We start from the raw sequence: 12809 nt of genomic DNA, 5'->3' as shown, positions 1-12809 counted from the left end.
GTGGGCGGGGTGGGGGAGGTACTACAGAGTGGTAGGGGGCGGCCCGAGGGGGTGGGAGAGGGTCCAGCCCACGCTGCGCCTGGGCTGGGACTGGTCCCGCTGGCGCAGGGTAGCAGGAAGCTCTCCACACACTCACTGGACCTGGGCTAGGACTGGGTCTGGCGGTTCCCGGAATGCGGCAGAAATTCCTACTCGGCGGGTGGGGTGGGGGAGGTACTGTGGAGTGGTGGGGGGCGCCCGCGTGGGTGGGAGAGCTAAAAAAATTACTTTGAAGAGAGTATAGTAATAGTTGATATGAATTAGAAATAATACACGTTTAGAAGACCAAGATGACAGGTATTTTAAGCATAGCTTTTGTGTTACACATTGCTGTCCTCAATGTAGTTGCTTAGTTCATAGTATTCTGCCTAGAGTTAATCAAGGTGAGAATTTTACATATTAACTGCTACTTTCATAAAACTGATAGAAATTCTTAGTACAATCACCTCATCTATCTTGTATATATACTTGCATGTCTATGCCCCTAACATTTTTCCTACCTTTTCTCCTATCTTTTCTCTCCTCTTTGTTGTTTAATCCTTAAGTTGTTTTTTTTTCCCCTCCATTTAACTGTATCTGTTATACTTTTCAAGTTTTACTTCTTTTGAGTACTTACTCTAGGGAGACAATATGATATTTACACATGTGGGTCTCTGGTTTATTTCACTTATGAGTATAGCCTCAAGTTGCATCCATTCACCTATGAAGCCTTTGAGTTTGTCTTTCTTTATACCTAAGTAATACTCCATTGTATAAAAATACCATATCTTGCCATTCATTCCTCAGATGATAGGCATTTTGGTTGTTTCCAAGATTTGACTATCACAAATTGTGCTGCTATAAAGGTAGGCACACATATATCACTATGATAAGATATACTTTTGGGAAAATGCTCAAAAGGGGAATAGGTGGATTGAACGGGATTTCTAGTTCTAGAAATTGTGAGGATTCTTCACACTGATTTCCATAATGGTTGTACCAGTCTACATTCTCATCAATAGTGGAGAAGGGTTCATTTTCACCCACAGCCTCTCTAACATTTGTCGTTAAATGATTTCTTTATGATAGCCATTCATTCTGGGGTGAGATGGTATCTCAATGTTGTTTTAAGTGGTTTTTCTTTATTTTATTTAGAAACAAATATCAATGAGACAGTTTCAAAGCTGATTAACAGGACATTTTCAATAATTAATACATTGTACATTGTCATTTTCTTAGTGGTTATCCACAGTACAAGAAGCAAACACTATTACTACAAATCTTCTCATTGAATTAAGTGAAAGTAGCTGTATATCTATCCTAACTATTCTGTATATACAAATACAACATGGTCCTTCCTTTGTATCCCTTTTTTTTTTGTTTAGTCCTGTAAGAGATGGGTATTCTATTGGCATCTAAATACTATAGGTGCCTGAATTCAGTAGAACAATCCAATACAGTCCAGCAGTCCACAACAGTAGTGGGTTATCTGCAGAAGTTGTTGACTAGAGCATTTTACAGCTCAGCATATTAATAGAGCTTTACTTAATATACCTCATTTTTATACTTTTCTGCTGGATGGTTAAGACCAAGATAAAGCAAGACCTATATAACAAGAAATATAACTTTTGTATTTGATAAGGCCAGTCACATCTCCTCAGAATTTATCCTGTAACCCAGTACTGCACTTTGTAGATCCTTTGTCAGTGTCAGCCTTGTGGATGAGGCATGGCCATTGCTTAACCAATTTGCTCCCTGTGAAAATGTGAGAGACAGTTTTCTCTCCATGTGACTCTTCTTAGGCACAGTATACATCATCAATTACATTCCTCTGTGGCTCCATAAGCTCCTTGATAAGAAAATTTGGGGCACCACTGAGTTACATGATGTTACAGTACAGGTTCTCCTATGTCCTCAGTCTTCAATGACCTTGAAAAGCAAGGGCCAAAATGTTAGCTGAGGGCTGGAGAGATGGCTCAGTGGTCTAAAGCACCTACTTAGAACAAGCTTAGCAAAAGCATCAGGGACCGCGGTTCAATCCCCCAGCACCACATGCCAGCCAGCCCGCCCCCTGGTGGGCTGAGCTGGCCTCTCTCTCTCTCTCTCTCTCTCTCTCTCTCTCTCTCTCTCTCTCTCATAAATAAATAAATAAAATTTTAAAAAAAAATGTTAGCTGACCTTGCAGCCCTTCCTTTTCTCTAATTTTTGGTCTGCAAAGTTAAGTTGTTAACCCTCCAAAAGAGAATCTTACTATTACCCTGCAACATGTGCAGTTCGGTTTACCCTAACTATCTGTCTAACTATCAAACATCTTAGGCATAACATGGAACAGGTATTTTCCATCAAGTATTGATATGTTCAACTTTAAGTCCTTACAGAAAATGAAGAAAAACAAATTTTAAAAAACAGGAATAAACACATATTTTTACACAGAAATTTAGAAATCTAACCATATACAGCATTGTAGAAGGACAGTTTTGGCTAGTGATATGGAACATTTTTTTTTCATTTTTTTATTTGCCTCTTGTATTTCTTCCTCTGAGAAGTGTGTATTCATCTCAGATGCCCATTTTTCAATAGGGACTTTAAATTTCTTATTGAAAGTTAGATTTTAGTTCCTTAAATATATTCTAGATAGAAGAGTTTTGTCTCAGTAGTTATTGGTTAAGATTTTTTTTTCCAAATTTGTGGGTTATCTTTTCACTCTGTTGGTAATTTCTTTTGATATGCATAAACTTCTCAATATGAGAAGGTTGCAGTTGATTTTTTCAAGTATTTCCCCATGCAGTTTTGACTTTGTTCATAAAATGTTTGCCTACCTCTATATCTTCAACATTTCTACTTACTTTCTCTTCCAGTAGATTTAGTGTAACATTTTTATCTTTAATCCATTTTGACTTTAGTTTAATGCATGATGATAGATCCAGGTCTAGTTTTAGTTTTCGGCATGTGGAGACCCAGTTTTTCTAGCACCATTTGTTAGAGAGGCTATGTTTCTTCCAGTGAAAATGTTTGGCCCCTTTGTCAAATATACAATGACTGAGTGTGTTTGTAGTTGTATCTGCATCTTCTAATCTGTTCCATTGATCCTCAGGTCTATTTTTTCTGCCAGTACCAACCTGATTTTATCACAGTAGCTTTGTAGTGTAAGTTCAAGTCAGGGATTGTAATGCTTCCTGGCTTGCCTGTGTTGCTCAGGATTGACTTTGCCACTCGAGGTCTTTTCTGGTTCCAAATAAATTTTAGGAATGATTTCTCTAGGTCTGTGAGGTATGCTGGCTGTATTTTGATAGGGATTGCATTAAATCTGTATAACAATTTTGCAAGAATGGCCATTTTCACAATGTTGCTTCTTCCTATCTAGGAGGAGGAAATATCTTTCCATTTTCTGAAATCCTCCTCCATCCTTTTTTTAGAGTACTGTAATTTTCATTGAATAGCTCTTTTACTTCTTTCATTAGATTAATTCCTGGGTATTTCATTTGGGGGGTGTGCAATTTTAAAGGGTATTGTTTCTCTAATTTCTCTCTTAATGTGTTTGTCATCTGTGTAGAGGATATTGATTTTTGAGTACTGACTTTGTAACCTGATATGCTACTGAATTTGTTTATTAATTCTAGGAGCTTCTCGGTGTTTTTTGGGGTCTTCCAAGTAAAGTATCATGTCATCTGCAAATAATGATAGTTTAACTTCTTCTTTGTCTACTCTTATTCCTTTTCTTTCTTTTGTCTAATGGCTCTAGCTAATGATTTTCCAGAACTATATTGAATGAGGGGTGATAGAGGACATTCTTTTCTTGTACCTGATTTGAGAGTAAGATTTCAGTTTTTCCCATTTAGAATTACGTTGGTTATTGGATTGTCATGGATGGCTTTTATCAGATTGAGGTAGAAGCCAACTATTCCAATTTTCTATAGGGTGAATGAGCACTGGACTTTTGTCAAAAGACTTTTCTGCATCAATTGAGATAATCATGTGGTTTTTGCATTTGGATCTATTGATATAGTGTATTACATTTATAGATTTGCATATATTGAACCATCCTTGCATCCATGGGATGAATCCTACTGGGTCATGGCTTATAATCTTCTCAATGATTTGCTATATTCTATTTGCTAGGATTTTATTGAGGAGTTTTGTATCTATGTTCATGAGGGATATTGGCCTATAGTTCTCTTTTTTGGTTGAATCTTTAATTTTGGTATCAGTATAAAACTCGCCTCCACCAGGAACAATTTTTGGAAGATTGCTTCCCTTTTGATTTCATTGAAGTGCTTGAGAAGTATTGGGATTATATCTTGTATAAATTTCTTGTAGCATTCAGCTCTAAATCCATCAGGACTTGGACTTTTCTTTGTCATTAAGTTTTTGCTTACAGTTTCAATGTCATTAGCTGATACTGAGTTATTGAGAGTTCTTATATCTTCTTGCTCTGTTTTGGTAATTTGTACCTTTCTAGAAATCTGTCCATTTATTCTGTGTCTCCTATTCTGTGAGAGTAAAGATTCTCAAACTAGCTATTGATGATCTTCTGAACTTCCATTGGGTCTGTGGTAATTATACCCTTTTCATTCCTTATTGCTTGTATTTCAATTTTTTTCCCTCTTTTTGATGAGGTTAGCTAGGGGCTTATCAATTTTATTTAATCTTTCAAGGAACCAGCTTTCTTTTCTTTTCTCTGTATTGTTTTCTTTGTCTCAATTTCATTAATTTCTGCTCCAATCTTCATGATTTCTTCCCATCTTTGGGCTTTGAGTTTGGTTTGCTCTTCTTTTTCTAGACACTTGAAGTGCAGCATTAGGGTATTTATTTGTTCCTATTCTGTTTTCCTACTGTGTGAGTTAACACATATAAATTTCCCCTTAAGAACTGCTTTCATTGCAGCCCACAAATTCTGTAAATTGTACTTTAATTTATTGTAGGTATAGTTCAATTTCTTGTTTAATTTCATCTGTAACCCATTGGTTGCTGAGAAGGGTGCTATTTAATTTCCAAATGTTTATGAGGATTGTGTGGTTTCATTTGTCATTTATTTCCAGTTTCATTGCACTCTGGTCAGATAATATGCATGGGATAATTTCTGTTTTCTTGCATACACTTAAGCATGACCTATGGACTACTAAATGATCTGTTTTAGAAAACCCATGAGTAGCTGCGTAGAATGTGTATTCAGATGTGGTTGGGTGGAACACTCTGTATATGTCCACTAAGGGCCCAGGGACATAGCTCAGTATAGTAAGCACTTGCCTGGCAAGCACAGGGTCCTGAGTTCAATCCCCGGTTCTGTAAAAAAATAAAATAAAATAATGTATATGTCCGCTAAGTCCATGTGTTCAAAGGTCTGGTTCGGTTCTGCTACTTCTTTGCCAATTTTTTGTCCGTTTGACCTATCTTTTTGAGATAAGGTGCTATCAAGTTCTCCTGTTAAGATTATGGTATTGGATATTACTTTTTCATGTCCATTAAGATTTGTTTTATATAGTTGGATGCTCCCATATTTGGTGCATCATATTTATGACTGTTAATCTCTTGCACTTGTTTATTTCCCCTAACCAATATGTAATGGCCTTCTTTATTTCATATGATCATTCTTGGTTTAAAGTTCAGACTGTTTGAGAACAGGATTCCTACTACTGCTTATTTCTGAGAATCTGTGGCATGTAGTATTGTTTTCCATCCTTTGGCTTTTAGCCTATGAATTTCCTTATGAGTTAACTGTGTTCCTTGTATACAGCATATTGTTGGATTTTGTTTTGTAATCCACTATGCAGGCCTATTTCTTTAATTGGTGAACTGAATCCATTTATATTGATGGTTGTATCTGAGATGTATTGACTATGTTTGGCATGTTATTTTCCTGCTGTTGGTTATCTATTTTTCTTCTGTGGGTTTTTTCTGTTCTCATTCATGGAGTTTTGGTCATTTTGAACTCTCTCTAGAATATCTTTTAGTTGTCTGGGTAGGGTTGGTTTGGTTGTCTTGAATTTCTTTAGTTGTTCTTTGTCATGGAAGCATTTCACTTCTCCATTAAACTTGAAAGAGAGTTTTATAGGGTATATCAATCTGAGTTAGAATTCGTTTTCTTGCAAGACTTGAAGTACTTTACTCCATGCTCCTCTTGACTTGATGGTTTGTGGAGAGAAATCAGCCATTATTCTGATGGGTTTTTCTTTAAATGTGATTTGTTTCTTTTCTCTAGTGGCTTTCAGTATACTGTTGTTGTGCTGAATTTCTAAGATCTTGGTTATTATGTATCTAGGTGTGGTTTTTAATTGGGTTGATGTTATTTGGAGTTCTGTATGTCCCAGTAACTGAATGTCAGATTGTTTCCCTATATTTGGGAAGTTTTCTGCTATTATGTCTGCCCATATTCTTTTTTTAATGTATTTATTACAGGGTCTACAGGGTCTCACTACACAGACTGGAATCATAGTCCTTCTCCTGTTTTCAGCCTCACTCCCTGTCTCAGTCCCTGTCTCAGTATGCCCCGGGGGCAGGGTCAGCATGGTATGTTGGGGATCAAACCGATGCCCATATTCTTTTTATATCGTTTGTATTGATTCCTTCTTTCTCACTGATGCCTATTAGTCTCATGTTGTTCATCTTTGCATCATCTTGCAGCTGCTGAATTATTTTGTAGATCCCAGTTGTTTTTAAGAGATCTTTCCTTATCTTTTCACTAGGTGCAACAGTATCTTCAAGGTCTGAAAAATCTATGTTGACTTGGATTCAGACAATTCTGTCAACTTTCAACTGAATTTTTTATCTCTTGAATATATCTTTGAATCTGCTTCATGCATTGTTTCTTTCCTTTATTGCTCATTCAAGGTTTCCATCATTTTATTCTCTACTTTTTTATTACTGTCCTCTTTAGAAGCACTTAGTAATTCTTTCATTATAGCTATCATTTCTTTATGTTATTATTTCTGATCTTATTTCCTCTATACCTTTCTACAGCTGTTTCTTTACTTCAGACACTATTATTTCAGAGATTCCAGGTGTGTGACTTCCAATTTCATCTATGCTAGTGTCTATTGTATTTGTTCTTGGTGAGTTCAGTGCCTGAAAATGCAATTTGCTCCTTCTCTTTGTTATTTTATATTTCAGAGAAAACTTTATTTTGATCTCTGTAATTTTTTTGTGAAAGTTTGATAGTAGTTAGCTATGTCACTGTGACCAGAGCCTCTCTGTATAGAGTCTGTTCATTACGATTCCTTCTGTGCCAAAGAGTCCTCTTTTTTATGTATCCCAAGGATTTTCCCTCTCGATTGAGAGTGAGATATTGGTTTCTGTTTGGCACTAACTTCTGACCTATGGTCTACAGTTTTGGTCCAGTTATTACCCAACACCTTCTGATATTATTGACCAAGAGAGATCACATGGTTAAGGCAGATAAAGCATATCTTTTACTTACAGTATTACAATTAGCAACACTAATAATGGGTAGTGAGATTTAGCAATTGACAAACTTTTGTAATTAATGGGTTTGTATTTTAAACCTTAAGAGTAAACATTATGACTCTATAGCTAAGCAAATAGTAAGGTGGGAATTTATATTTAAATTAGTTACCCTAAGTTCTGTCTGGTCACCTCCCCTTGATGTGCCTTGAGCCTTCCAAGCAGGATAGTTCACCTCAGTTACCTGTTGCCACCTCTCTCTCGAGAGAGAATGCTCTCATATCCAGTATACTGGATCTGGATCTACCAAGTTTGAACTCGTCCAGCTGGGCCTGGCATGGGTCTGGCTGCTGTGCTTGACTTCTTCCTGCTGCAGCCCATGGACGTGAACCACTGTACTTCACTGACTTGATGTTGTGCTCCTGGTTTAGCTGGCTGGGTTTTACCCCTAACCTCTCCGCAGGGAGTTCTGCCGCAGGGTCCCACACTGGGTTTGTCCACTGGGGGTTCTTGTCATATGGGTAGCCAGTCCCATATGCCAGACCTGTCTGTTCTAGATCCAGTTTTTAGATTGTGTCTTCTTTTCTATATTCCACTTGGTACCAAATTACATGATATATGTTATGCCCTTCATTTAGTTGGGTCTTTAATAATATGAACTAGCTTATATAACATAATACCAGTGACACATGATGAGGAAGATAACGGCAGCAGCATTTATTGTGCCTTCTCTCTCTGACCACCTCAACCTGTCCTCTTGTTCCCTACAAGTCTCATCCTCCAGAAAACTCCCAACCTCTAATCTCCTAGTTGAACTAATTTATCTTTTCATGGATGTGATTTACCTCAAATGGACCACAAATTCATGAAGGACAAAAGCTACATGTTGTGATTTTCCTATGTACTATGCACCCCAGCAGAATTCGCTCTACACAAGGGTGTTCACCAGTCATTTATTGAATGAATGCTATTATTAATTTTTCTCTTTCTCTGATATATGTTAACTTTTTTTTTCCAGTATTTCTTACAGGGCGTGATAGATTGTATGTGAGAGGCATCCAGAATACAGGAATAGTATTCTGCCATCTTGTAACTTTAAGTGAAAAAGATTACCCAACATCACTGACATGTCACAATGTTCTCTATCTGCCTCAGTATTCCACAATGGAACGAATGGAGGAAGCCCTTCACGTAGTCATTAATAGTCACAGGGGTTTTGTGTCACAAGGGATCCTGCTGCCATGACCACTTCCCAGAGTGTCAGGAAGGCCTCAGGTGTTCAGTGTCGTGGTTTTAGATCCTTTTGCTTTCATCTAATCAGTACAAGATGTTGACAGTTTTTAGTAATGATTGGTTGGAAAATTCAGAGATAATAAAGTTATGCATCCAGAGTAATATCTACAGTGGAACAAAATTATAACATTTTCTGTGTCTCTAACCTTGCTGTTAGAATGCTTATTTTTAGTGAATTACTTGCTTATCAATAAATTTCATTTAAAATAGACTAAATGTTAAACACATCTACATTTTATAAAGTTTTATTGTAACTAATAAATTGTCTGCAAGTTTGAAAGACATACTCAAGTCTAAAAAAATAAAAATATAAACTCATTTTGACATATTTTTGAGGCATGTAGGTGGGTATTGAGGAATATCTCTAGAGGTTTGGTTTAATACATGCCTGAGTAATGTGTTGGAACAATCTAAATTTTAAGATTCATCAATTCACATAATTACTTATAATCAATATTGTGGTGCTAAAAATCATAGATGTAATGATGTAGATGTGATTATTTTAGTTAAACTCTGGGACCAATCAGCAATACCTGTGTACTTCTATTTTAAGATATGTGACAATGATATATGTTTTTAATCATGAAGTAAATTAATGGAGAGATATGACTGGAAACTGCAAGTTAATTCTGTGGACAGGTCTATCTTCTATCTGATATAAATTAACTTCTTTCTGTCATGTCTGTCTGTCTGTCTTTCTTTTTTCATTTTCTTCTGAGACAGTATCTTATTACATACTCCAGGCCAATCTTCATGTCACTATGTAACCTGAGATGACCTCAAACTCAGGATCTACATACTTCAGCTACCTGAGTGCTGCAATTATTGTCATGTGTCACAGCTTTAATATTAAATTTTCAAATGTGTATGCAGTTTTGGAATGACTCCTGCATTTTCTTTTCTGTCACTGAGACACATAATTCCCAACACCTATAATTTAAAGGAGGCAAGTTAATTTGACTCTTACTCAAGGCATTAAGTCCATGGTTGATTGGCTCAATATTCCATTACAGAAGGGCATTGCACAGAAAAGATGTTCAGTTCATGGAGATCAGGAGGCAGAACAAAGAGGAGGCAGCACAACACCAGACAGAAAGTAATGTAAACATTACTCATGGTCACACCTCCACAACCCAGGAAGACATACTCAGAAGTGTGCCTCACTAATCCACTTGGCACTCCCAAGCCAATCAAGTTGGCAGCTGTTTTTTATTAGTATATGTTTGTGATACATAATAATTACATTCATTTTAGGGGACTGGTATATATACAGATTGAATCTTGGACATTTTTACCTCCCTTCTTCTCACCCTCCCTTTCTTTCATTCCCCAGGGACTATGTGAACGGTCATATCCTAGCCCTGGTCAATCAAGAACATCTTGTTAAACCATACTTATGCTTCTTATAATACTAAGTTAATGTTTCACCTAACATGATACAGCTATCCCAATTACAATCAAAAATGAAATAATCACTTCCCAAAGGCTCTCCAATTTGAGCATTTTTCAAAGTCCAAGCCCAGGTCCCTCCTAGGACTCAAGGCAAACTCTTAACTGAACCTCTGCAAAAATAAAATAAAAAATGAGTTACAATGATGCAATGATACAGAGTAAAAATTTTTATTCTAAAAAGGAGAAGTAAGTGAATCATAAAAAAGAATTAGGCCCATTTTCCAGCAGGGATTGGCACAGAGGTGCTTAGAATTGTTGTAACTAGCTTTGCCAGAGAAACCTATGGGCCTGGCCCATAACCCTACATGAAGTAAAACACCTGGAAGCTGGCAATTGGCCTGTTGCAAGGAACACAGGGTAAATCCACTCTTAACAAAGGGAAACATTTTAAATACAAACTGCTAATTTACAATTTTTTGTTATGTAACTGTCGACTTTGCTCCTATAGTCTAGAGTACAAAACAAGTAGTTACCAGAGTTTATAAATTTTTTTAAATTTTGCTAGATGTTATTATTACTGCAAATCATACCATTGTAGCTAGGATATCATCTCTGTTTTATCCACTTGTTCTCCCTTTGGTAACAACACTGAGAGGCCTGGGATAACAACCTCACCAAAACGCTACATATAAAGATGGGGACAATGCCTAAGAGAAACCAAGATCCCACTCTCAATTAATGGAGAAGGTAGGAGGACAATGTCAACTGGAAGTCAAAATCCCACCCTCAATTAATTTGGAAGGCAAGATTTTGGGACAGACAGTCTCCAACACACAGAAGATATCCCTGAAGAACAGACTTCCTAGATTGATCTTGAGAGTAGTGATAGATACCGATTATCAAAATTTCACAAGGATTATCACAGAAATCAAAATAAAAGAGCTCTGGGGTCTAAGAGATTGCCTGGCAAGCACAAGGTCCCAGGTTCGATCCCTGGTACTACATATCATGCTGGCCCTGAAACCCCTTGCACACAAAGCTAGCAATCAAAACCAGGCATGGCAGCACATACCTGTAAGCCCAGCACTAGGGAGGCTGAAACAGGATCACTACAAGTCTGAACTGTATAGCAAGACTCTGCACCAAATAAATAAGTAAACAAACATCAGAATTTTAAAAAATGAAGAGTTCTGAATTAGAAAATGGCAAGTCAAAAGAGCAAAAGGCAATCTGAGGGCCCAAAGACAGAAGAAATTGGAAGACACACCCTGAAATCTCTGAAATGATTGCAACTGAGGTAAAGAAACAACTTCAGATGGATATAGAGGAAATCATATCAGAAATAATCTCTCAGGTAAAAAATGATGATTTACAAAAGTACTAGGAGAAAACTTCCCAAGCATGTGGAATCTGATAGAGATAAGCAAGCCATATAGAGCCCAAATAGCATCAACCAAAATGAATCGATATCCAGACATAATCAAGATCCCAGAAATTCAACACAAGAACAAGATATTAAAAGCTCTTAGAGAAGTAGAATAGATCACATGTAAAAGAAGCCTATCAAAGACAACTTCTACCATGCTCTTGGGACCCCTCAAGATCCAGCTCAAGCCCAGGCTCGGTAGCCCAGGCTCGGTGAGTGTGTGGGAGAGCTTCTGTGCTCCCAGTCGCCCGATGGACCCCTCCAGATCTAGCCCAGACCCGGCATGTGAGGGGGAACTACCACCATGCTCTCAGGACCCCTCCATACCCAGAACAAGCCTAGGCCTGGCAAGTGTGGGGGAGAGCTGTCGTACTCTCCTGTACCTGCTGGACACCTGCAGACCAAGCCAAGGCCCAGCATGTGAGCGGGAACTTCCAACGCGCTCACAGGACTCCTCCACATCCAGCCCAAACCCAGATCCAGCAAGTGTGTGGGAGAGCTTCCACTCTGCTCTGTGCACACTGGACCCCTTCAGACAGCCCAGACCCGGATTGTGAATGAGAACTTCCGCCATGCTCTCCGGATCCCTCCACACCCAGCCCAAGCCCAGGCACAGTGAGTGTATAGGAGAGCTTCCGCGCTCCCCTTTGCCTGCTGGATCCCTCCCAACCTAGCCCAGGCCCACTTGTAAGTGGTCCTTCTGTCCTGCTCTCTCGATGCCTCCAGACCCAGCCCAGGCCTGACATACAGGCTTGGGGTGAAACTCAGCAGCTGAAGTGCCTTCAGAGGGGCTAGGGGCAAGAACCACCCAGCTAATCCAGGAGCAGAACATCTCACGAGAGGGGCACAGCAGGTTCACTTCCAAGGGCTACAGCAGGAAGAAGCAATCAGACCCAAGGCAGACACAGCTGGATGAATTCAAACTTCATAGATCTGCACGCCCCCTGCTGCGCCCCTCTTGTGAGATGTTCTGCTCCTGGATTAGTTGGGTGGTTCTTGCCCCTAGCCCCTCTGAAGGCACTTCAGTAGGTGCCAAGGTTATAACTGCACCAAAGCTCTACAACAAAGGTGAGAGGACAGTGCGATACAAAATCACAAAGAGAAGGAGGAAAATGCAATCTCGGGCCCTGAGCCCACCCAGAACAAGGGCAGAAGACACTAGCACAGAAAAAATTGGGAATCACACAGCTGAAATGTCTGAATTAATAGTGTCTGAGGTGAAGAAACAACTGCAGAAAGGTACAGAGGAATTAAGATCAGAAATAACTTCTGAAATAAAAGA

General features: G+C 38.5%; 1 protein-coding gene across 1 annotated transcript in view; it reads left to right on the top strand.

Annotated features, from left to right (window-relative positions):
• The window catches only part of LOC101571996 (probable E3 ubiquitin-protein ligase HERC6), a gene marked incomplete at its 5' end in the record, with an annotated part of 82130 nt that extends 72824 nt beyond the window's left edge, over positions 1–9306 (top strand). The window contains 1 exon segment of the mRNA XM_023706840.1: positions 8435–9306. Within this exon segment, the coding sequence (XP_023562608.1) occupies positions 8435–8661 (227 nt within the window).
• Positions 9307–12809: the final 3503 nt, after the last annotated feature.

This window comes from Octodon degus, unplaced genomic scaffold (assembly GCF_000260255.1).
Source record: "Octodon degus isolate 3935 unplaced genomic scaffold, OctDeg1.0 scaffold00272, whole genome shotgun sequence".
NCBI classification, from domain to species: Eukaryota; Metazoa; Chordata; class Mammalia; order Rodentia; family Octodontidae; genus Octodon; species Octodon degus.
Note: the sequence above shows the minus strand (reverse complement) of the source record. Positions and strands in the feature narration are given on the sequence as shown.